At 49.7% G+C, this 25715-nt stretch overlaps 2 protein-coding genes across 3 annotated transcripts in view; one reads left to right on the top strand and one right to left on the bottom strand.

Moving 5' to 3' along the window:
• Positions 1-22889, bottom strand: part of CABIN1 (calcineurin binding protein 1) — a 65572-nt gene extending 42683 nt beyond the window's left edge. The window contains 16 exon segments of the mRNA XM_070762503.1: positions 1495-1731; positions 2315-2509; positions 4887-5045; positions 6511-6701; positions 6971-7049; positions 8680-8897; positions 9360-9493; positions 9669-9837; positions 10827-11104; positions 12862-13011; positions 14068-14197; positions 15195-15375; positions 17306-17440; positions 20026-20139; positions 22493-22588; positions 22670-22889. Coding sequence (XP_070618604.1) covers positions 1495-1731; positions 2315-2509; positions 4887-5045; positions 6511-6701; positions 6971-7049; positions 8680-8897; positions 9360-9493; positions 9669-9837; positions 10827-11104; positions 12862-13011; positions 14068-14197; positions 15195-15375; positions 17306-17440; positions 20026-20139; positions 22493-22588; positions 22670-22672 — 2469 coding nt within the window. The 5' untranslated portion in view covers positions 22673-22889.
• A 161-nt stretch (positions 22890-23050) lies between these two features.
• DDT (D-dopachrome tautomerase) lies at positions 23051-24207 on the top strand. 2 transcript variants are annotated; one of them, XM_070761970.1, is made up of 3 exons: positions 23051-23188; positions 23829-24004; positions 24090-24207. In XM_070761970.1, the coding sequence occupies exons 1-3, from the start codon at positions 23081-23083 to the stop codon at positions 24160-24162; spliced, it is 357 nt and encodes a 118-aa protein (XP_070618071.1). In that variant the 5' UTR covers positions 23051-23080; the 3' UTR covers positions 24163-24207. The 2 variants fall into 2 exon arrangements, with proteins under 2 accessions (XP_070618071.1, XP_070618069.1); XM_070761968.1 differs by lacking the exon at positions 23051-23188 and adding an exon at positions 23487-23726.
• Positions 24208-25715: the final 1508 nt, after the last annotated feature.

Genomic DNA, 25715 nt, shown 5'->3' with positions numbered 1-25715 from the left:
GAATGCAGGTGCGAGAGCAATCATGGGCTTTCCCAAATATGCTCATGTTACACCAACACTCCGCAGTCTGCATTGGTTGCCTATCAATTTCCGGTCACAATTCAAAGTGTTGGTTGTGACCTATAAAGCCCTTCATGGCACTGGACCAGATTATCTCAGGGACCGCCTTCTGCTGCACGAATCCCAGCGACCAGTTAGGTCCCACAGAGTTGGCCTTCTCCGGGTCCTGTCAACTAAACAATGTCGCTTGGCGGGACCCAGGGGAAGAGCCTTCTCTGTGGCGGCCCCGGCCCTCTGGAACCAACTCCCCCCAGAGATTAGAATTGCCCCCACCCTCCTTGCCTTTTGTAAGCTTCTTAAAACCCACCTCTGCCGCCAGGCATGGGGGAATTGAGATACTCTTTCCCCCTAGGCCTTTACAATTTTATGCATGGTATGTCTGTATGTATGTTTGGTTTATAATAAGAGTTTTTAACTGTTTTAATAATTAAATTGTTATATGCTGTTTTTATTACTGTTGTTTAGCCGCCCCGAGTCTACGGAGAGGGGCGGCATACAAATCCAATAAATAAATAATAAACTATAAACTATAACTATCTCTCACCCCCAAGGTGATGCACAAGCTCATGTGCTGCCATGGGACGGACACGGAAAGGCTGCAGAGATCCAGGCAGGGCCTGCTAGTTGGAAGAAAGCTTCAAAGTTGGACTGCAGTCTAGCACAGGCAAGCCTCAGTTACTGACAGTGCCCTGCTCTTTCTTTCTTTCTTTCTTTCTTTCTTTCTTTCTTTCTTTCTTTCTTTCTTTCTCTCTTGCTCTCTCTATATTTTTTAATTGGATTTGTATGCCGCCCCTCTCCGAGGACTCAGGGCGGCTCACAGCATGTACAGAAAAAAAAGAAAGAAACAGTAATAACAATCCAATTAATAGTACATTAAAAACAATCTTTAAAACTCTAATTAAAAAACGATCATTCAACAGCCATTCTAAAAACATTCATTGGTCAGGGGGAAGATCTGAGGAACCCAGGCTTGGCGGCAAAGATGAGTTTTTAAACTCTTTCGGAAGGGGAGGAGGGTGGGGGGGCAGTACGAATCTCCGGGGGGAGCTGATTCCAGAGGGTTGGGGCTCCCACAGAGAAGGCTCTTCCCCTAGTCCCTGCCAAGCGACATTGTTTGGTCGACGGGACCCTAAGGAGGCCAACTCTGTGGGACCTCACCAGTTGCTGGGATTCGTGCAGCAGAAGGCGGACCATTTAAAAATTTGGAGGCACCAAAAAAGTAACCTTATCCCCATATGGTCATGTGATTACAATTGGTTTATTTAATGTATTGATTTGATTTGCAATGTGTTGTGAGTGCGCCTCGCCCACCTCTGGTCGTAGATACATCCCTGTAAGGCTGGTGGTGCTGTTGTCTTTTCCCTCTTTGACTGGCGGCTCCTCCCCACAGAGCTCTTGGGGGCAAACCTGCGGAAGCCCCCCCCCACCACTTACCTGGATGAGGTTGTGACTTAATCGGGTGAGGTTAGGCAGGGCAGAAGCCTCACTCAGGCTGCTGCTGTCTGCCGAGAGGGAATGATTGATGCCCTGGAGCAGCTGAGTCACGGTGGCCACCCACTCTTCCTTGGCCGAGGCGGCTGTTGCGTTGACCATCTGCTGGAAGGCTTCATTCAAGGCCACTTCGGAGCATTCCAAGCAGAGCGGATAGTCCTTCAGCCGAAGGAGGGAGTCCTAGGGAATATCAGGAAGGGGGCAGAAGAGAAGGGAGAGCTGTGTAAACCCTGCACCCTACAGGCACTTGTGCTGCTTCCTGAACGTTATTTAATTTATATATAAATCCCCAAAGATGCCCTGAATTTTGTGTCATAGTTTTTTCAAATTGGTCAAATCTTTTGTGCCACCTCATTTTTGTATTTTTTTGTTTTAAACTATATTGATTTGAAGATGCCGAAACCAAGCTTCGACCAGTTTCTGACCATTCCACAGAGAGTTTGAAGATTTCATCAACCTCATTCATTCAATGACCTTTCTTTGATCTCTACTGAAACCTAGAAACCCAGAAGATTGACGGCAGAAAAAGACCCCCCTGGTCCATCTAGTCTGCCCTTATACTATTTCCTGTATTTTATCTTAGGAGGGATCTATGTTTATCCCAGGCATGTTTACATTCAGTTCCTGTGGATTGACCAACCACCTCTGCTGGAAGTTTGTTCCAAGCATCTACTACTCTTTCAATCCAATAATATTTTCTCACATTTTCTCTTTCTAATATTTTTTCAGTCAAATAATGTTTTCTCAAAAACCACCCACTCACCTGTAGCAAGAGAAGCTGCGCTGGCCTCTCTGGGATGGAGATGGCCAACTCCAGGTGCTCCGTCCGGCTCTCCCCGCTGAGGCACAGGGTCGGGCGGAGCAGCTGAGCCACAGCCCTGTAGTCCCCAGACTCGTACAAGCGCTGGAGCTCCTCCAAAGACTGGCATCTCTCCAGCGACTTGAGATTCTTATCGATCTGCAAGAGGGAAACGGTGGGTGGGTCACACTCCAGTCTAAGGTTTACCTGGGGGTAAAAAAACAGCAACACCTCCCTCGCCACAATAACCAACCACCTGGTCACTGTATTATTATTATTATTATTATTATTATTATTATTATTATTATTATTATTATTAATTAGATTTGTATGCCGCCCCTCTCCGTAGACTCGGGGGGGCTCACAACAATAACAAGAACAATGTAAGAACAAATCCAATAATTTAAAAACCCTAAAAAACCCATTATTAAAAGCAAACATACACACAAACATACCATGTATAAACTGTATAGGCCCGGGGGAGATGTCTCAGTTCCCCCATGCCTGACGACAGAGATGGGTCTTAAGAACTTTACGAAAGGCAAGGAGGGTGGGGGCAGTTCTAATCTCCGGGGAGAGCTGGTTCCAGAGGGTCGGGGCCGCCACAGAGAAGGCTCTTCTTCTGGGTCCCGCCAAACGACATTGTTTAGTCGACGGGACCCGGAGAAGGCCAACTCTGTGGGACCTAACCGGTCGCTGGGATTCGTGCGGCAGAAGGCGGTCCTGGAGGTATTCTGGTCCGATGCCATGAAGGGCTTTATAGGTCATAACCAACACTTTGAATTGTGACCAGAAACTGATCGGCAACCAATGCAGACTACGGAGTGTTGGTGTAACATGGGCATACCTTGGGAAGCCCATGACTGCTCTCGCAGCTGCATTCTGCACGATCTGAAGTTTCCGAACACTTTTCAAAGGTAGCCCAATGTAGAGAGCGTTACAGTAGTCGAACCTTGAGGTGATGAGGGCATGAGTGACTGTGAGCAGTGAGTCCTGGTCCTGATAGGGCCGCAACTGGTGCACCAGGCGAACCTGGGCAACCCCCCCCCTCGCCACAGCTGAAAGATGTTTCTCTAATGTGAGCTGTGGATCGAGGAGGACGCCCAAGTTGCCTAAGACAGTGGCTGTCTTAGGCAACAGTGGCTGGTGGCCCACAAAAGCTGCTTCACCATCCACCTTTCAGCTGTGGAAAACCGGCCACAGCACATAGAGAACTTTCTGCCCTCTTTTCTTCACGTCCCGTGAACTCCAGAGAATACACATGTGGAGAGACGTTCTAAAAGCAGCATTTTATTTCAATTTTTAAAAACAAGTAATCCTTTCTCAAAAAGAGCAGACCCATCTTGGATTATTATAAAATTTGGGGGAAGGTTTATGATTGGATAGAAAAAATAAGAGATGTGTATGTATTAGTAATTGGTAAATTTTGGAAAAATTGAAACATGAGAATTTGATTTAAACTTTGCAAGCCAGAAGGCAAAGATGAGAAATGGTGGTAGCGCTATATAATGATATAACACAAAATTTACTTATTGTTTAGATTTTAAACAAATACGACTTTATTTTACGATGTAGGTGATATATTACGAATAGTTTCTTTTATTAAAGATATATATATAGAGAGAGACTTTTTAATTGGCTATATGATACAGTATTAAAATTTAGATAAAAGAGATTTTATTATTCTTTGAATTGATATAATGTAACCTTTTGTAGTAAGACGGTGAGGGGAAATCTTTATTTAGATTTTTAAGAATTGATAATGTTGTATAAAATTAATAGAAAAATTTAGATGAGGAAAGATAAGAGCCTCCATTGAGGCAGTAATAAGAAAATAAAAGTTTGTATATGATTGATTTTAAGCATTGTTGTTGTGTTTATAAGTATATATTGTTTTACTTTATGGTGGAGAAAAATAAAAATCTTATACAGTGATCCCTTGTTTTTTGCAGGGGATGCATTCCAAGACCACTTGTGAAAATCGAATTTCCGTGAAGCAAAGATATTTTATTATGTATTTAACGAGTATTTGGACTTTTAAAACCCACCCTTTGCATTAAACAGTCATTCTATAATGTTTCTCAGCTGGAACTACATGGGATATCCTACCAGTTTCTTTAACAGAGTACAGGAGTACTGTAGAAGAGTTTTATGCATTTTTAATGGATTTAAAATTTCCAATGGATTTAAGCCCCCTTTGAAAACTCGTGAAATAGCGAACTCGCGAAAGATGAACTGTGAATTAGCAAGGGATTACTGTATTGAGAAAAAGGGAAAAAAATACAAACAGTGCAGACGCATGAATAGAGCACTTGAATCGAGCATATCGTCCAAGCACAGAGGGGATGCTTTTAACGTCAGATAAATCTGGGACCCACCAAGCCACAAAATGCCGACCCGGGTGCAAGGGCAGGGTTTTTGGGCGAGACTCTGGTGGCAAGAAAAGTCTCGATGGGACCAGCTGCAAGAGGGAGAGGGCAAGCAAGGCTCGGAGCCAACAAGGTGACCCCAAAAAAGGGTGAATGGGAGACGTTACCTCTTCCAAAGAAACCACGGAGTCGACGTGGAGGTTGGGCAGCCTGATCACCAGCCTCTTGCTGCTGCTGCTGCTCTCAGGGCCGGCCTCGGGGGCAGCCGAATGCTGGAGCATCTCCGTGCAGACGTCGTAGTTCTCCAAGGCCTGCTCCATTTCACCCTGCGGGGGCAGCATTAGTTTTCAGCCCACCCCGCAGGTCAAGTGGGACACTCGTAAGGCGTGTACTTCAAGGGCCCCTTCCCTGTTCCATCTTAAGCAGGGGTGGGCAATTCACTTTGCCATGGGGCCGCATAAGAAATTGGGATGGTTTTAGAGGGCTAAACAATGCCGCTTGGCGGGACCCAGGGGAAGAGCCTTCTCTGTGGCGGCCCCGGCCCTCTGGAACCAACTCCCCCCAGAGATTAGAATTGCTCCCACCCTCCTTACCTTTCGTAAGCTTCTTAAAACCCACCTCTGCCGCCAGGCATGGGGGAATTGAGATACTCTTTCCCCTAGGCCCTTACAATTTTATGCATGGTATGTCTGTATGTATGTTTGGTTTTTATAATAATGGGTTTTTAATTGTTTTTAGTATTGGATTATTATTATATGCTGTCTTATTATTGCTGTTAGCCGCCCCGAGTCTCCGGAGAGGGGCGGCATACAAATCCAATAAATAAATAAATAAATAAATAAATAAAATAATTAACTCAGTTCCACCAAATACTGTACTGCAAAGGCCCTGACCCTGGCCTGACCTAAACACCCAGACCCACTCTACAGACCCCCTAATTGTTTGCTTTACAGCAACACGGTGCACCACAGTCACTGCGCTGGAGTGTTTGTGTGGTTTCTGTGCTCAGCCGCTCTCGGTAGGAGGTCGGGGTCCGCTCCAGTACGAGGATGAAAGAGGTCATCACGGCTGCCGGGACTCCTCCGGTTCCTGCTTTCTTCATGATTCATCAGGAAAGCAGGAACCGGAGTCCTGGCAGACACGGTGAGCTCTTTTATCCTCGCACTGGAGCGGATCCTGACCTCCGTGGACCAGTCACAGACAGCGGGTGAGACGGATGTAGCCCGTGGGCTGCCCCTTGTCCAGGTCTGATCTTAAGAGAGGTTTACTGGGCAAACGTTTGTGCTGATCAGGTACAAACGATGCGAGTTCCCCCTGTCTAAACTTATTATTATTATTTATTAGATTTGTATGCCGCCCCTCTCCTCAGACACGGGGCAGCTCACAACAATAATAAAACAGTGTACAATAAACAAATGTAATATTTTTAAAAATATCTAAATATCTAAAAATATCTAAAAACCCATTCTTTAAAAAACATACAACACAAGCATACCATACATAAAACTATAAAAGCCTGGGGGAGATGTCTCAATTCCCCCATGCCTGGCGATATAGGTGGGTCTTAAGCAATCTATGAAAGACAAGGAGGGTGGGGGCAGTTCTGATCTCTGGGGGGAGTTGATTCCAGAGGGCCGGGGCCACCACAGAGAAGGCTCTTCCCCTGGGGCTCACCAGACGACATTGTTTAGTCGACGGGACCCGGAGAAGGCCAACTCTGTGGGACTTTACCGGCTGCTGGTCTTGTGAGGAATATAAAATGAAGAGCCTTGGGCTGAACAAAACACAAACCTGCAGAGCTAGAAACCGAGCTTTCAGCCAGTACACTCGGACAGCAAACGGCAACCAACTCTCCTCAAAGAGGTCCCGCTGGGAAGAAGCGAACGAGAGCTGCAGCAGATCCCCCAAGAAGTGAGTGCCCGGAAAGTCTGGGCCAAATTTGCCATTGGCCGAGCTGGCGGCGGGACCGTTCCTGGGAGATACTGGAAGAAGTGTTTCCCCTCTTTAGCCCCTCGAAATGGGAGCCTGAATGAAGCAGGGGGTGCAACAGAAGCCCCCCGCGGCAGGCGGAGACTCCCGGGAACTCCTCCCACTGGTCTGTGTGGCCCGTGGCAGCAGCCCCCCCTGCTCTGCTTCCGTTCTTGTGAGTCTGGGGGCTCACTTGGGCAAAGCATGCCAAGTGCTGCCGGGCTCCCCTCCACAGCCAGCCAGCCCCCACCCCCACGAATAAGCAGAAGCTCCCCTCTCTCACCCATGGAGCTCTTCCCTTTGGCCAACAACCACTGGTCCAGCTGCAATTCCATGCAAGACAGACTCATCAGCATCATCTCCTGGAATACACAGCAGGCAGAGAGAAGAGGGTACTGGATAATCTGGGTGGATTTTTGTCTCATCTTTCCTCTATTTGATTTGATTTTATTGGATTTGTATGCCGCCCCTCTCCGTAGACTCAGGGCGGCTAACAACAGTAATAAAGACAGAATATAACAATCCAATATTAAAACAGTTAAAAACCCTTATTATAAAACCAAGCATACATACAGACATACTATGCATAAAATTGTAAAGGCCTAGGGGGAAAGAGTATCTCAGTTCCCCCATGCCTGGCGGCAGAGGTGGGTTTTAAGAAGCTTACGAAAGGCAAGGAGGGTGGGAGCAATTCTAATCTCTGGGGGGGAGTTGGTTCCAGAGGGCCGGGGCCGCCACAGAGAAGGCTCTTCCCTTGGGTCCCGCCAAGCGACATTGTTTAGTTGATGGGAGCCAGAGAAGACCCACTCTGTGGGACCTAACTAGTCGCTGGGATTCGTGCAGCAGAAGGCGGTCCCTGAGATAGTCTGGTCCGGTGCCATGAAGGGCTTTATAGGTCACAACCAACACTTTGAATTGTGACCAGAAACTGATCGGCAACCAATGCAGACTGCGGAGTGTTGGTGTAACATATATGCACCCAGCAGTTGAAACCGGCTCTTCTAGGCGGCAGGACCTCTGCTGCCTGCAACGCCTGGTTGGCAAGGCTCCGACTAAAGAGCCCAAGAAATTCAGAACCCCGAGACGGGATTCTTCTCAAAGCTCTTCGGCACAGCTCCCAAGGAAAACCAAGTCTAAGTCTCTCCCGTGGCTTCAGCAGAATTAAACTATGAAATCAACCCATCCCCAAGGGTCACAGGTCACACTGCCCAATTGACGGGCTCTCCGGGCACTCCTTCCCCAACCGCATCATTTGCCAGTAGAGATGACCTTGGTTCTCAAGAGAAGGTTCTCTGTCGTGTCTGTTGAGGCATCCCAACCTCCTTCGCCCCCGCCCCCTTCCGCGTGGCAGCAGGAACAGGAACACGGCTGCTGCCAGGTTCAGTTCAAAGTTGATGCTCAGAAAGGCACGTCACTGCCTAGGATAGTGATGGCGGACCCTTTTTCCCTCGGGTGCCGAAAGCACGTGGGCGCGCACACTATCACGCCTGCCCCAGTGCCCACCCCCATAATGCCTCCACTGCCCCTCCCCGGAGGCCCGAAACAGCCTGTTTCCCAACTTCTGGTGGGCCCGGTAGGCCTGTTTTTCACCTTCTCCATGCTCCAGAGGCTTCCCAAGAGCCTGGGGACAGCAAAAACGCCCTCCCCCATCCTCCAGGAAGCCCTCCAGAAGCCAAAAGTGCCCTCCCAGAGTCTCTGTGCGAGCCAAAAATCAGCTGGCTAGGGTGCACATGCATGCTGGAGCTGAGCTAGGGTAACAACTCATGTGCCGGCATATATTGCTCCTCGCCATCACTGGCCTAGAGGGTAAATGGGAGTTCAGGCGACTCCTCACTGGAAAAGAGCAGAGCACCCAGAGGTGCTTTTAAGCCAGTTCTTCCATTCCGGTACCCAGGGGGGGCCTGGCTCATCCTCCTCAGAATCCATCATCATTACCAGAGGTGGAAAAGAAGCACTCACAACAGGCGGTCATCATTCAAAGGCGATTCTTACCCTGATGTGTTTATTGTGACAGTCCCTTAATAGTGGATTGGGTAAGCTGCTGCTGTGCTTTCTCCAGTTGTTGTAGATATTCAGAACAACCTCTGGCAAGCCCGGTGGCCACTTGACCAGGAACCTCTGGCTGATGACTTTCAGGTATCTCATCATCAGTTCAAGGATGCCTCCATTGTTCAAATTAGCCAAGAGGAACTTATGAACATCCTGCTTCTCTGCAAGAAAAAAATATTTATTTATTTATTTATTTATTTATTTATTTATTTATTCATTCATTCATTCATTCATTCATTCATTCATTCATTCATTCATTCATTCATTCATTGGATTTGTATGTCGCCCCTCTCCGTAGACTCGGGGCAGCTAACAACAATGACAAAAACAGCATGTAACAATCCAATACTAAAATAACTAAAAAAAACCTTATTATAAAAACCAAACAAACATGCGTAAATTGTAAAGGTCTAGTGGGAAAGAATATCTCAGTTCCCCCATGCCTGACGGCAGAGGTGGGTTTGTCACCTTGTGGTTGCCAGTCCATCACAAGCTGATTTTCGGGGAACGAACGAATCAACAGATGTTTAAGAAAACCAAACAGTATAATAAAAGTGGAAGCAAATCTTTACAGGGATCCATCTACACAAAGAGACAAACCAGAGGGGGAAAAAAAATCCTACCAGATTCCATGCAGACTGACAGGTCAAGGGACAACCTGTGGGACCCCGGGGGTTGGGAGTTCTCATCTTTTGCCGCGTTTTGGATCTCAAAGTGGTTGAATGGACCTTCTTCTTCGGGATCCAGCTTTCTGAGGCTGAAAGGAGACCAGAGAAGCACTGAAGCAGCAAACCGGAGAGCCTGACTGCAGGGCAAAGGGAGCCCACCGTTGCATGGCTATGCCTCCCCCCTGAAGCCCTGGCAAAAGCCTTGCACCCACTCCCGGCTTTTTTCCCTAGAACCAGCACACATTTAGGAATGAGGAAGCGCACCGAGACGGCAAGAATTTTACTAGTAGCTCCTGGAAATCGACTTTTTCTTCTTTTTTGCACTTGGTATTCCTGACTCGAGCGGATCGCCTCTTTGCTGTTTCGCCGCTCTCTTCCGTGATTTTCTTCCGTTTCAACCCTTTCTTAGATTTGTCCACCCCAGAAGCATCTCCTGAGAAGAGCCAAAGAGTTTGGGATTAACAAGCGGCCTCGATCAAACTATTTTCACTGATATATATATATATATATTTAAATCGACAAAATCAATGTCTCCGTGTGGTCAAATGGGATTCTTATCCCCAAATTCAAGGCTGATCAGTGGTGGCCCCGTAGATACTTTGCTGCCTCCTCTCCAGCTCCAAAATCTCAAGCAGCAGCAGGAAGAGGAGAAGGAGGAGGCAGCACCAGAGAGGACAAGCTGAACCACCTGCTCAAGACAGAAACCCAAACAAACATTGAAACATAGAAGATTGATGGCAGAAAATGACTTCATGGTCCATCTACTCTGCCCTTATACTATTTTTTGTATTTTATCTTAGGATGGATATATGTTTATCCCAGGCATGTTTAAATTCAGTTACGGTGGATTTACCAACCACGTCTGCTGGGAGTTTGTTCCAAGCATCTACGACTCTTTCAGTAAATCTTTCCCCCAACTAACCTCAGATTGTGCCCCCTTGTTCTTGTGTTCACTTTCCTATTAAAAGCACTTCCCTCCTGAACCTTATTTAACCCTTTAAATGTTTCGATCATGTCCACCCTTTTTTTTCTGTCTTCCAGACTATACAGATTGAGTTCATGAAGTCTTTCTTGATACGTTTTATGCTTAAGACCTTCCACCATTCTTGTAGCCCGTCTTTGGACCCGTTCAATTTTGTCAATATCTTTTTGTAGGTGAGGTCTCCAGAACTGAACACAGTACTCCAAATGTGGTCTCACCAGCGCTCTATAAGTAGAGGCGTTCTTAGGTAGAGGTACCACTGTATAGTAAAGCAAAAATAAAAATAAAAATAAAATAACCCTCAGTGCATCCAAGTGGCAGTCGAGACTAAGTGCCCAGCTTTTTTCTTCTACAGCTTATTCAGTGGAGGACAGGCCATTCAGCCAGAGAAAGAAAGGCTTTCCCATTGGTGGGAGGCCTCTTGCAAAGATCTCCCTCACCTGTGGAGTTTACCGATTCCAGTACAGTCAAACTGGGGAAGTTGGGAGTCAGTGGTGTGTACGTGAGGAGTGGTTCAGTCAAAGGCACCGGTGGGTTGGGACCGACAGGGCTGGGCTGAAGAACACTGACGGGGGCTAAGTTGGCCTGGCTCTCCAGGTGCTGGTCCAGGTCTTGGTACTCCAAGAGATCAATCCGTCTGCCCAAGCTTGGACGAGGGGGCTCACAAGTGGTGAGATGCAAGTAAGTGGCCATCAGGCTCTCTCCCAGAGACTTCCAGCTGCATGGAAAACAGGGAAACAGAAGCATGAAGGAAGGAGAATATTCCGTATGTGTCCCAGGATAATGTCGCAGGAACCAATCTGGGTTGGTCACCATCACAAATCATGAAGCTACAGTAACCCCTCGCTACTTCGCGGTTCATCTTTTGCAGATTCGCTACTTCACGGGTTTTAATTTTTTTATTTTATGTGTGATTATTAATTTTATATTTATTTAAAAATATAATTTATTGATTTATTGAAAAAGGGACGGGGAAGGGGGATACAAATTTCAAAAGGGGGGGAGGGGGAGAAAGGGAGTACAAATATAGGGAATTTGAGAATAAAAATTACACATAACCATTATTGTCTGTAATATATAATATAATATATATATACCTTGTTGTGTACCAGTTCATATTGTTACAATAGTCCTATTCATGTTACATTCACGGTTTACAGTTTCAATAAGCAAATATCTATACCTTATGTTGCTTAATATTTGTCAGTTCAAGACATTGGAATATAATTAGTCTTATTGTATTCCATAATTTTTTCCTCTGATACATATTATGGTTGGGAGTGAGGTTAGTAAGGAATTGTGATTTTTAGAGAGTACAGTGGTACCTCATGATGCGAACCCCTCGTCTTACGAACAACCCGAGATACGAACCCGGGGTTCAGAAAATGTTTGCCTCTTCTTACGAACTTGTTTCTTCTTACAAACCCGCCACCACCGCCGAGAAGCCCCGCGCCCGGCTGTCGCTTTTTGAAACAGCCGGGGAGCTTCCCAGCGTCCTCCTGAATCCGAACGCCAAACCCAAACTTCCGGGTTCGGCGTTCGGGAGGCCTCTGAGAAGCCCCCCGGCTGTTTTAAAAGGTGATAGCCGGGTGGCGGGGCTTCCCAGCGGCCTCCCGAATGCCGAATCCGGAAGTTCGGCACAAGTTCGGGTTCGGGAGGCCGCTGGGAAGCCCCGCAGCCCGGCTGTCACCTTTTAAAACAGCCGGGGGGCTTCTCGGAGGCCTCCCGAACGCCGAACCCAGAAGTTCGGGTTTGGCATTCGGGAGGCTGCTGGGAAGCCCCCCGGCTGTTTCAAAAGGCGAAAGCCGGGCGGCGGCGGTTTTTTGCAGGTTTTTTTTGTTGTTGCATGGATTAATTGACTTTACATTGTTTCCTATGGGAAACAATTTTTTGTCTTACAAACTTTTCGTCTTATGAACCTCCCCCGGGAACCAATTAGGTTCGTAAGACGAGGTATTACTGCACTTAAAAGGATAGGGATTGGGTAAGAAGAGGGAAGTGTAAAGGACAGGGAAAGGGGTTACCTGCACCAATAGCACCAATACCACGGGTTTTTAAAGGGGGCTTAAATCCATTAAATCAGGGCCCCCAAACTACGGCCGGTGGGCTGCATGTGGCCCACTGAAGCCATTTATCCAGCCCGCGGGTGAGTGACATCCGCATCCTGTGCTCCTGGCCACTGTTCCCTCTAGCCTGTGTGGTTGCGCGGCCGCGCAGGCAAAAAAAACAAACTCCGCCCAGGTTTTTTAAACCCCACGCAATAGAGCCGGCGCCGTTTCTCCCGCCCGACAGCTGATCTGCTGTCGGCCGGGAGAAACCCTCGTGACCTCTGAGCCCCATCTGGCTTCTCCAGCTGTGTCTGGGGACCACGCCCCGCCCACTGCTGCCGATATTCTTTCCGCCACCAGGAATAATAAATAAATTTTAGCAAAAGGTTGTATCTCTGCAATAAGCCGAGCCTGAGCAGAAACGTACGTGAACAGAGAGATGGGCTGGGCAAGCTTGAGGTCAGGCTCTATCTTCCGCGCCATCAAAGCCTGCCTTTTCCTGCGTAGCTCCAGGGCTTCCTCTAGGATGGTTTCTGTTTCGGAGGCACTCACGGCTACATCGCACCCTGGCAGGTCACTGAAAAAGAATCAGATGTCTTAGTTTTGCTGCTGTTCGAGCATCGACCCATCCCACTGGTGTCTGTATGGGAAGATCAGCTTCCTATACAGCGGCCGATAAGGTCCCACAGAGTTGGCCTTCTCCGGATCCCGTCGACCAAACAATGTCGTTTGGCGGGCCCCAGGGGAAGAGCCTTCTCTGTGGCGGCCCCAGCCCTCTGGAATCAACTCCCCCCAGAGATTAGAACGGCCCCCACCCTCCTTGCCTTTCGTAAACTCCTTAAAACCCACCTCTGTCATCAAGCGTGGGGGAACTGAAACATCTCCCCCTGCCTATGTAGTTTTTTGTGTATGATATGATTGTATGTATGTTTTCATATACAGTAGTACCTCTAGATACGAGTTTAATTCGTTCCAGAAGGGAGCTTGTATGTCGAACAACTCGTATCTGGAACAAATGGCTTTAGACTTTGTTTTTCCCCTCCAAGATAACCAAAAGCAAGGATTCTTACGCCACCTAGTGGACGCTCGGCTCGTATCCCGAATTTGAGCTCGGGTCTGGAACAGAAATTTCTCTCTCCTCGTGGCTCGTATCTTGGAATACTCGCATGTGGAGCAGCTCGTATCTAGAGGTACTACTGTATTGGGGTTTCTTGTTTTTTAGACTTTTTAAATGTATTATTGTTATTTTAGATTCTAACTATTAGATTTGTTATTATATATTGTTTTTATTATTGCTGTAAGCCGCCCCGAGTCTAAGGAGAGGGGCGGCATACAAATCTAATAAACAAACAAACAAATAAATAAATAAAATATACTGTGTTAGAGTGTCATTTTGGTTGGTGGTGTGCCCCAGGATTTTGTAAATGTAAAAAATGTGCCGCGGCTCAAAAAAGGTTGAAAATCACTGCTCTATAGAACAGAACCCACCATACACCAACTTGCAGGGCTATAGAGACAGCTGTTATAAACACTTCCTCAACCCGGGAAACCACTCATTTGCCAATCCCACGATGGTAAGCTGTGACGACTTCCTGAGTAACAGCAAGTGTGAAAACAAGGAAGGCATTTTTACCCTTTCAGGAACATCCTCAAGGAGTCTTTTCTGAGGCACGGCTGTTCCTCAAAGATCTTCTCCTTAATAACAAGTCCTTTGCTGTAACAGTTATCTTTCTCCAGTGCTTTGCAAATAAAATATAAGCACGCTGCGGGTATCAACAAAGAAATAAGACAAACGTTAATGCATTCCAGACTCCTTCATGTTAGCTCTTTACAGAGGCTACGAAATAAACTTAGCCGTACTGCTGAGACTCATGCATGGTAGCCGTCTTGATCCTTGACTTACAACCACAGCTGGGATCAGAACTTGCATAGAAACATAGAAGACTGACGTCAGAAAAAGACCTCATGATGCATCTAGTCTTCCCTTATACTATTTCCTGTATTTTATCTTAGGATGGTTATATGTTTATCCCAGGCATGTTTAAATTCAGTTACTGTGGATTTACCGACCACGTCTGCTGGAAGTTTGTTCCAAGCATCTACTACTCTTTCAGTAAAATAATATTTTCTCACATTACTTCTAATCTTTCTTTCAATTACTAAGCAATACTTTCATTAAGTGAGTTGTGCCCAATTTCACAAGCTTTCCTCCTGCAAATATTGAATAAACCCAGCTCCCCTCCTTGACGTTGCTTGTTGGAAGCTGGCCACCAGCCTGTCTTTTTCTAACTAAAGAATTAAGATCTAAAGAAGCTTAAAAGCAAAACACCACAGACCTGTGTTAAGCATGTTTCCTAATTTGTCTGGGAAATGTAGTTTTACATGGACCACATCTGTGTTATTCCTATTGGCTCTGACTCGGGATGAGGGGTAATTGGAGAGAGCATTCCAGTGGGTCTTTTGTCTTTACTCACTAAGCCAGCCAGCATGTAGATGCTATACCTAGAGCCAGGGTCAATTCAACCTCTTTTTACCTGCGCAATTGGAAAGATTATACTGCAGAAGAATCGCATCATAATCTTTGATACCTCGTTGTGCTGAGTTATCTGACTGGGAAAAGTTGACCTTGTACCAGAACAGTGGAGGCACGCACAGCTGTTAAGGACTAGTCCTAATCAACCCTCCAACGTGCAGTTTCCAAGGCGGCCTGTCTCCAACGCGACAGGAAATTCTAAGCTAAGAGAAGCAGGAGGGACTTACTCGTGTAGTCGCTGAGGGTGTAGAGGACGGTGATGAGGTTATCCAAACAAGGCCAATGGTCTGGATTGCAGGCGAGCCCTTCTTCGAAAGCATGCCGGGCCAGGGGCAGGCGAGTCAGCCGGAGGGCCACGTGGCCAATTTTATACCACAGGTTGACATCCGTGGAGTCAAGCAGCACAGCCTGGGAAACACAGCAGCAGACGAGGAGGTTCTTCAGGTAAAGTGGACCCTCAGAGGCTGAAGGGTGCCCACTGCTTGCCCCCACCCCCACCCAAAGTGGTACCTATTTATCCATCCACATGTATTTGCGTGCTTTCGAACTGCCAGGTGGGTGGAAGCTGAGCAAGTGATGGGAACTCACCCCAACACACATAAGTGCTTAAGAGTTGAATCGCTGGAGCAAGACCTTGTCCAGGGTCTTTAAGCTACTCAGCCACCTCCCCTCTCTCACTCAACAATAATGAAAATAAACAATACAGTGATCCCTCTATTATCGCGAGGGTTCTGTTCCAAGACCCCTCGCGATAATCAATTTTTCGCGATGTAGGGTTGCGGAAGTAAAAACACCATCTGCGCATGCACATCCTTTTTTCTATGGCCGCGCATGCGTAGATGGTGGAGTTTGCGTTCCCCGCCGCCCACGCAAAGGGGAAACCCCGATTCGGCTCCTCGCTGCTGCTGCGCTACCGAGCAGATCAGCTGCTGGGCGGCCAAAGGAACCTTCCCCTCTTGCTGGCGGGCGGGTGAGCGGCGGGCATCAGCGAGGAGCCGGGGTTTCCCCTTTGCGTGGGCGGCCGGGAAGACCCAGGTTGGGGGTTCGTGGGGGTGCTGGGAAGCCCCCCAGGCCGGCTGCGACCTTTTAAAACAGCCGCGCCGCTTCCCAGCTGAGTCCTGAAGCCAAACGCGGAAGTTTGCCTTTGGCGTTTGGCTTCAGGACTCAGCTGGGAAGCGGCGCGGCTGTTTTAAAAGGTCGCAGCTGGCCTGGGGGGCTTCCCAGCACCCCCGAACCCGGGTTGGGGGTTCGGGGGGGTGCTGGGAAGCCCCCCAGTCCGGCTGCGACCTTTTAAAACAGCCGCGCCGCTTCCCAGCTGACTCCCAAAGCCAAACCCGGAAGTGGGTTTTTTTTAAATTAATATTTTTTTAAAAATCACGATATAGCGTTTCGCGAAGATCGAGATCGCGAAACTCGAGGGATCACTGTATATGGAACAAGAATTGCTTTGGTATAAAAACTTCATAGGAACGGAAAATACTTCTGTTGTGGTTAGCTCTGGCCCAGCTGGGTGTGGGTGAAACATTCACATGCCACAGGCCTGTTTTGCTCCGGATAGAATCTGCCGACAAAGTCTCCTCTGACGAAGGAAGCGTGAGTGACAGGGAAGAGGAGAGTTTGGCAGACAGCCCAGAAGATCAATCATCCTTATCATCCCTGGATTCTGAACAAGAACTTATGACGGACCCACGCATGCGTAGAGTGATGCATAGGAGAGAACAACTGAAGGATTATTACAGGAGATATGTGAGGCCACCTGTGGTTGGGTAGGGCTGCTGTAATTAGTGCTACAGATAAAAAGAGCAGCGAGCTGGTTTAGCCTCGTGGAAGTTTTTCTGATTCATAGTGTCAAGATTGTGGTTTGCTGTTTCCCTGTTCAAGACTGTGTGTGGAATTTTCTGGATTTTGGAATTGGACTCAATTTCCCAGTTACTGGGTGAGAAATTGGATTGCATTTAACCTGTGCCTTGTGTGTACCAGAAAATCCCTTTGACATTTAAAAAGGGAGTTTTTTCTGCTTTTCTGTTGATAAAGACTTTTGGTTTTCCTTCTATCATGTGCTGTGTGTCCCTTTGGACGAATTACCCTGTAATTACGGGCGGTTGGGACACGTTGGCAGAATAACTTCCATGTTTAAAAGCAATGCCAGCAGAACACCTGTGCGTGAGACACACACTGTAGGCAAAAATGACAACTACAGCAGGACTTACACAAAGGAAAGGGGCCTGGGCAATGAAGCCGCTGTAGCAGCTGAGGCAGGTGAGATCCCCCCCTGCCCCCTCCCCCCATCATCTTCTGCTTCAGCATCAGTCCCTTTGGAAGAGGGAGAACGGATCACCTCCAGGTAGAATTCCATGGCTGTCTCGGTGTCCTCTCGCTGGGCAGCCAGCTGGGCCAAGTTCTTGTAGGTTGAATACTTCAGCATCAAGCCCGGGTGCTTTAGCCCCTCCCTCTCATCTCCAGAGGCCACTGCCTGAAAATCAGAAGGAAGCTGGAGGAAAATGCTTTGTCTGTAAGGATGATTTCAAAGACCTTTCGTGGCTGCTCCCTGAATTCAAGATATAAAGCCAGCCCTCCTACCCATCGCGGCTGTGATGAAAGCCAGGAGGACTCACGCTCAAAGCCCCAAAGCGGATCTGAGGTTCTCGGAGGGGCTTGCCATAGCAACATCTCACCCCCACACCCATCCTGGCTTATAAAAGGGGAGAAACCCTCTATCGTGTTCAGACGTTGGGGGGAAAGACCAGGGAGAGGAAGTGTGGCAGCCCAGGCTGAGCATTGGAAAGAAATGCCAGGTGGGCTGGAGGTTGTCGGGTGGCTCAGTGGCCCTGTGAATCGGTCCCTACGGAACGGGGCTCCCCAGGGAAGAGGCAGCCGCTCAGCGTGTGGCTGACCGGGCCTCCTGAGTGCCTCTTCCTGCTCGTAAGCACCTTTGCCTCTCGTGGCCTTTCTCTAGCCTTAAGAAAAATCAATAGCGAATTCAAGATTGGCCTAGAAAGGCAACTGTCTCTGATCTTCCCAGGTAGGGAGCCCTGGAGTAGTTTTAGCTACTTGAGATACCTCCCCAACTAAGAAACCTCCCACCCTCCCATAAGTGTTCATAGGGTTCCATGGGGAAAGAGCTGCCCTAGCAGCTGAGAAACTCTGCAGAGGCCCTCCTGGAACCATTCGGGCAGTGGGGAGGCCTTCCCAAGCCCTTGCAGCAATGGGCCGTGCTGGGGAAGGGCATCCCCAGGCCCCCTCATCTCTCTTCCTCCCCCTGCTCCTTCCTGGCTGGGGCCACCAACGGCCACCCTGTCCCCTGGGAAGCCAAGGCCTTCCATCGTGACTCTGAGGGACAGATCCCTTCTGCAAACACCATGGCTCACTAACTGACAAGGCTTCCTTCTTTTTCCTAGGGCAGCGATGGTGAACCCTTTTCTCCTCGGGTGCCGAAAGCGCGTGGGCGTGCACAATTGTGCATGCACGAGTGCCTGTATCCATAGCTCAATGCCTGGGAAGGGTGAAAACAGCTTCTCCTCCCCCTGGAGGCCCTCTGGGGGCCGAAAGATTTCCCTGGAGCTGGGGGAGGTAAAAATGTCCTCCCCCATCCCCCAGGAGATTCTCTGGAAGCCAAAAACACTTCTCAGAGTTTATGTGCATGCCAAAAATCAGCTGGTTGGCACACACATGCCCGTTGGAGCTGAGCCCGGATAAGACGGAGTGGCTGTGGGTTTTGCCTCCCAAGGACAATTCCATCTGTCCGTCCATAACCCTGGGGGGGGAATTATTGACCCCCCTCAGAGGGGGTCCGCAACTTGGGCGTACTCCTCGATGCACAGCTCACATTAGAAAACCATCTTTCAGCTGTGGCGAGGGGGATGTTTGCCTAGGTTCGCCTAGTGCACCAGTTGCGGCCCTATCTGGACCGGGAGTCACTGCTCACAGTCACTCATGCCCTCATCACCTCGAGATTCGACTACTGTAATGCTCTCTACATGGGGCTACCTTTGAAAAGTGTTCGGAAACTTCAGATCGTGCAGAATGCAGCTGCGAGAGCAATCATGGTCTTCCCAAGGTATGCCCATGTTACACCAACACTCCGCAGTCTGCATTGGTTGCCGATCAATTTCCGGTCACAATTGAAAGTGTTGGTTATGACCTATAAAGCCCTTCATGGCATCGGACCAGAATATCTCCGGGACCGCCTTCTGCCGCACAAATCCCAGCGACCGATTAGGTCCCACAGAGTTGGCTTCTCCAGGTCCCGTTAACTAAACAATGTCATTTGGCGGGACCCAGGAGAAGAGCCTTCTCTGTGACAGCCCCAACCCTCTGGAACCAGCTCCCCCCTGAGATTAGAACTGCCCCACCCTCCTTGCCTTTCATAAACTCTTTAAAACCCACCTCTGCCATCAGGCATGGGGGAATTGAGACATCTCCCCCGGGCCTATATAATTCATGTATGGTATGTTTGTATGTATGTCTGCTTTAATAACGGTTTTTTTTAATGTTTTTAAATTATTAGATTTATCTTGAATTGTTTTATTGTTGTTGTGAGCCACCCTGAGTCTACGGAGAGGGGTGGCATACAAATCTAATAAATAAATAAAATAAATAAATAAATGGCTCGTGTGCCAGCAAATATGGCTTCGCGTGCCACCTGTGGCACCCGTGCCATAGGTTTGCCATCACTGTTCTAGGGGATCAATGGTTATAAAGAGATTTTTCAGACTGCAGCCCACTAAGACTGCGGCCACCAACCCCGGGCTAAGGCACACTACCGGGCCAAGGCCTGTTCGGAATCAGCCCCACGAGCAGGAAAGCCGCTGGCATTTGCAGACCCATTTCTGTGAGCAGCCCCTAGGTGTGCCCGCCACTTGCACAAGAGGAGCAGTGTGTGCCCCTGCCTCTCACACAGAAGCACCCCCTCTCCTCCCCCAAGACCAAGTCGGAAAATTTTGGGGCTGCTGCCCTAAGAGATCTACAGTGGCAGCAGAGCCCGAGAGGCCCCCTCCCAGTGAGACCGAGAAGCCCCTCCCCATCAGACCCAAGAGGAACGTCCCCTCCTTTACTGACTTCGCGCAACAGACGAGTCTCCAGCAGTGCGTGGTAGGCCTTGGCCGACTCTTCAAAGAGGTCGTGTTTCTGGAGGTCCAGCGCTTGGTGATAGAGGGCAAAGGCTTCTGCTTCCTAGAGAGCCAGAGACACAGGGAGTCTGATTAAACACCCCACTCAAGGCCCTGGCAACCCTGAAAACTTAAATAGACGTCACTTTGAGCAGCGTTACAAGAGGCACAGACTTGTCTGAGCCTTGCTTGGCAATGAAAAGCAACAGGGCTGTTTTGGGTGGAATTCTTTCAAGGCTTCCCTCTACTTCAGAGAAGGTGCCGGGGGTGGGGGGTGGATCGGTTGTTTCTTTCGACTGCTGGGCATCTTCTGAACTTTCTTCCAGAACTTCCCCATATTTAGCAATACAAAACTCCCCCCATCCCCCTAAATAAGACCACACCTTGGAAGACTGCATCCAAGTTGGGTCGTCGCCACATTACCAAAAAAGATATTGAGACTGGAAAAAGTACAAAGAGCAACTGAGGACCAGATTGTGGGGGGCAATAGACTGGCTCTGTTAAAAAGTGCTATTGCTAACATGTTGTACGCCGCCCTGAGTCTAAGGAGAAGGGAGGCATAAAAATCAAATGAATGAACAAACAAACAAACAAACAAACAAACTAAGCTGGCCAGGAGACAAAAACATATGAAGAATAGTTGCAGGATTTGGGTTTGGCTGGTCTAGAGGAAAGCAGTGACCCAGCATTGGAGAGAGACTTGTTGCAATGGCGCATTTGTGTGCCAAAACGGCCCATTTTATTCAAAATCTATTATGTCAAGGCAACCCCACCAACTTTCTGGACCAGGTGTGTGCCACAGAGAAGCCTTTGAGTCCCTCGCCTTCTGCTGCACAAATTAGGTCCCACAGTTGGCCTTCTCCGGGTCCCGTCAACAAAACAATGCCGTTTGGCGGGACCCAGGGGAAGAGCCTTCTCTGTGGCGGCCCTGACGTTCTGGAATCAACTCCCCTCGGAGATTAGTACTGCCCCCACCCTCCTTGCCTTTCGCAAACTTCTATAACCCCACCTTTGTCGCCAGGCATGGGGAAATTGATTCCCCTCGGCTGCTCCGTTTTATGTATTGTTTGTTTGGGTTGTATGATTGTTTTTAATTAAGGGCATTAAAACTGTTTTTGCTTTCTTTCTGCGCCAGCTCAGGAAGCTCAAATTGCCCAAGGAGCTGCTGATACAGTTCTACAGAGGAATCATTGAGTCTGTCATCTGCACCTCTATAACTGTCTGGTTTGGTGCTGCAACCCAACAGGACCGACACAGACTTCAGAGGACAATCAGAACTGCAGAAAAAGCAATTGCTGCCAACCTGCCTTCCATTGAGGACCTGTATACTGCAGGAGTCAAAAAGAGGGCGGGAAAAATATTTACTGACCCCTCGCATCCTGGACACTAACTGTTTCAACTCCTACCCTCAAAACGTCGCCACAGAGCCCTGCACACCAAGACAACTAGACACAAGGAGTTTTCTCCCCGAACGCCATCAATCTGCTAAACAAATAATTCCCTCAACACTGTTAGACTTTTTACTAAAACTGCACTTCTATTCTACTAGTTTTTCTCATCATTCCTATCATCCTTTTCCTCCCACTTAGGACTGTATGACTGTAACTTGTTGCTTGTATCCTAAGATTTTTATTAATATTGATTGTTTCTTCATTGCTTATTTGACCCCTATGACAATCATTAAATGTTGTACCACATGATTCTTGACAAATGTCTCTTTTTCTTTTATGTACGCTGAGACCATCTGCACCAAAGACAAATTCCTTGTGTGTCCAATCACACTTGGCCAATAAAATTCTATTCTATTCTATTCTAATCATTATCATCTAATGCAGTGCCTGCGGTCGTGGGAGTCAAGGGGGCGCCAGGAGGCGCCTCAGGCTGGGAGACCTTCGTCTTCTTCCAGGCGCCCCCATCGAGACACCCCCCCCCCCCGGGAATCACAGCCCCTGAGACCATCTGCACCAAAGACAAATTCCTTGTGTGTCCAATCACACTTGGCCAATAAAATTCTATTCTATTCTATTCTAATCATTATCATCTAATGCAGTGCCTGCGGTCGTGGGAGTCAAGGGGGCGCCAGGAGGCGCCTCAGGCTGGGAGACCTTCGTCTTCTTCCAGGCGCCCCCATCGAGACACCCCCCCCCCCGGGAATCACAGCCCCACACGAGCCCTGAGGAGGAGGAGGAGGGCCAGGACAGGCAGGGTGGGGCTCGAGGGAGGCTGCGGAAGCGGCTCCCGGCTGACCTCCAAGAACGGGACCCAGCCCAGTGCCTCTGACCGGCTGGCCCCCTGGGGGCACGGAGGGAGCCCCTGCCCCCCCTCTCAGTCCGGGCGTGGAGCGGCTCCCTCAGCACCGCCGCCCCGCCAGGCCCCCGAGGGGGGGAGGGGGCGGGGCGACGGGGGGCGGGGTTCACCTGGGCCTCCTTGGTCTGCGACTGGTGGCTCTTGAGGGCCCCCTCGGGGTCGTCCTCCTCCACGGCCGAGCTGGCGTTGAGCGCGGCGATCCGGATCTGCGGAGACAGCGACGCTCAGCCACGGAGGGACCCCCCCCTCCCCGAACCCCCCCTCCCTCCCCCATGGGAGACACGGACCATGCTGGCCAAAGCCACCGGCGGGCCACCCGGCAGCAACGCAGCCGCCTATTGGCCGCCAACTACCCAACCCTCCTGCGAGGTGGCGCTGTCAGTGCACGGGCGGCACGCCCCTTCCGGTTTCGGCGGCTCTGGCCGCATTCGGCTCTTCGGGTATGATCGGAGGGCCTCGGAGACGCCCCTCGGCCCGTTTGTTTGGATTCCTTTTCCTGGTGTTCCTAAAAGCGTAAAACGCGCCTTCCTTTATTTAAATGCTTGCAATAAAGATAGAACTGTAAAGACGCGTATTTATTCTGTGGATCTTCTGGAAAGGAACGCCAGGGTGGTGGGACTCTCAGCGGGAGGGGCGGGGCCGGAGGGGCGGGGCCAGGGGCTGGTGGCAGGGCTCTCTCCTCCGGATCGCCTCACAAGATGCCCTTCGTGGAGCTGGAGACTAGCGTGCCGGCGGCGCAGCTGCCCCGAGACCTGCCCGCCCGCCTCAGCGCCGCCGCCGCTGACATCCTGGGGAAGCCCGAGGAGGTGCGCGGGGAGGGGGGCGTGGTGGAAGGGTGAGGAGGGGGCGAGGGGGGAAGCCACCCCTCCTTCCCTCTCTCCTGCAGCGCGTGGCGGCGTCGGTGGGGGGGGGGGCGAGGGGGTTTGAAAGGGCAGGGGGAGGCAACCTCGGCTGACCCTAACCTTAAGTCCCCCTCCCTCTTGCCCGCAGCTTGTGGCGGCGTCGGAGGGGGGGGGCAGGGGCGGGGAGAGTTCGAGCGGGGAGGGCGCTCCCACACCGGCCTCAGCTGACCCTAACCTTAAACACCCCCCCTCTGTCCCGCAGCGCGTGGCGGCGTCCATGAGGGGGGGGGCAAGAGGGGGTTTGGAGGGGCGGGGTTTTCGAGGGGGAGGCCGCCCCCCTCCCTGGCCTCGGCTGACTCTTCCTCCTCCTCCCTTTCTCCCTCAGCGCGTGGAGGCGTCGGTGGGGGGGGGGGAGAGAAGTGGGAGGCGTTCGACGGGGGTAGAGGAGGGGAGGCCTCGGCTGACCCCCCCAACCCTTCTCCCTCTCTCCCTCAGCGCGTCGGTGAGGGGGGGCGAGAGGGCTGGGATGCATTCAAGGGGAGGGAGCCCGCTCCTCCCCCGTCCTGGGCTGACCCTAAGCCCCCCTCTCTCTCTTCTCCCTCAGCGCTTGGCGGTGTCCGTGAGGGGTGAGGCGGCGCTCTGCCTGGGGGGCTCGTCGGCGCCGGGCGCGCTGCTCTCGGTCTGGGCGGTGGGCGTGGTGGGCTCGGCTGAGCAGAACCGGACGCACAGCGCGCGCTTCGCCGACTTCTTGGCCGGCCAGCTGGGCCTGGGCGTCGACAGGTGAGCAGGGGGGGTGCGTTCAGGTGGGGAGGGCTCTGTAGGGGGTCTCCGGCTCTGCTGACTCTGCGCTCCCCCCTCCCCGCAGGATCCTGATCCGCTTCCACCCACTGGAGCCCTGGCAGGTGGGCAAGAAGGGGACAGTGATGACCTTCCTGTGAGAGGTGCCCCCGCCCCTCCAGCAATAAAGCCCTTCGTCTCCACCCCACCTGCCTCCAGCCTCTTCTTCGCGTCCGGGAGTATGTGGGGTAGATCCTAAAAACTTAAAAACATTCAATTTTCATTCACTCAATCAATAGATCATTCTAAATACATTCTTTTTTTGGGGGGGATCTAATGGCCCCAGGTCTGGTGGCAAAGATGAGTTTTCAAACTTTTTCGGAAAGCAAGGAGGGTGGGGGCAGTGTGAATCTCTGGGGGGAGCTGGTTCCAGAGGGCTGGGGCCCCCACAGAGAAGGCTCTTCCCCTGAGCAGTTCTTTCACCTGGTGGCAACGTCGCAGCTATTCTGGATGATGGAAGAGCTAAAGCTATGTTATTCTGGGACCAAATTGCTGCCAGAATCAATCTAATGAGAACAACAGGTCCGTCGTTCATATATGGGAAACGAAAGAATTCACCATCCAATGTCATTGCTTCTCTTTTTACCTGTCACAGGTGTGACATCTATATAATAGGTATATAGAAACACACGTATTCAAATGCAACTGTGTCAAAATTTCAAAGCAATCGGTGAAGAACTTTCGGAGATTTAAGGTTTTGAACAAACTAACATTTACATTTTTATTGTATGTAGATAGATGAGCTTTAGCCATCAAAAATCCCTTCAATCAATATCTTGATATCTATAGTTAGCCACAGTTCTCTCTCCGGGCCGGCTTCTTTGCCAGTTTCGGTAGACGAGATAAAATGAGGGCTGATTGCCTGCACGCAGAGCCATCAGAGGCTGGGAGAACAGCACTGTAAGACCCACAGGGGCCCTATGGGGCAAAAGGGGGGGGGAGATAAATAGGGATGGGGTCCTGAAGCATCCCTGCAATGTCATCAGAGCATATGGGTTCGAAACAGGGTCCTAAGTAGCTTTGGGGGGGGGGTGTTGCAACTTGGAACAATTACGGCATTGAGGACTAGCTGCACTGCCCCCTTTTTGGTATTCTTTGCCTTCATCCCTTATCCGGCATCCATCGGAAATACTGTCTCGCGTTCCTCAACCTGGAAAGTCCTGTGTTGAAGAATCCTAAGCAGGATTGTAACAGTGTGTGAAATTTAGAGTATTGTTTGCATGTTTTGTTATGGCACTTTTGCGGCTCCATTTTGGTCCGTTGGAAGGTTTTCTCCTGCCATTAGTTGCTGCTTTTAGTTATTGATTCACCAAAGTAGTTTTCCTTTTACCCTGTGACTCCTCGGTTTGTTGAAAAAACTTTGATCAAGGACTTTGAAATTAAGTCAACAGTGTCTCTTGGGCCACACTTGAATGCCCTAAAAATAATGCTTAGTTGAAACATAGAAACATAGAAGATTGACGGCAGAAAAAGACCTCATGGTCCATCTAGTCTGCCCTTGTACTATTTCCTGTATTTTATCTTAAGATGGATATATGTTTATCCCAGGCATGTTTAAATAGACAGATTCATGGATGCCAAGTGTATCATAGGTGGTTATTGAAGCAGATGTCCATGTGCCACCTCTATGTTGTTTGAGGCAGGCAGGATTCCC

This window comes from Erythrolamprus reginae, chromosome 10 (genome assembly GCF_031021105.1).
Source record: "Erythrolamprus reginae isolate rEryReg1 chromosome 10, rEryReg1.hap1, whole genome shotgun sequence".
NCBI lineage: Eukaryota > Metazoa > Chordata > Lepidosauria > Squamata > Dipsadidae > Erythrolamprus > Erythrolamprus reginae.
Note: the sequence above shows the minus strand (reverse complement) of the source record. Positions and strands in the feature narration are given on the sequence as shown.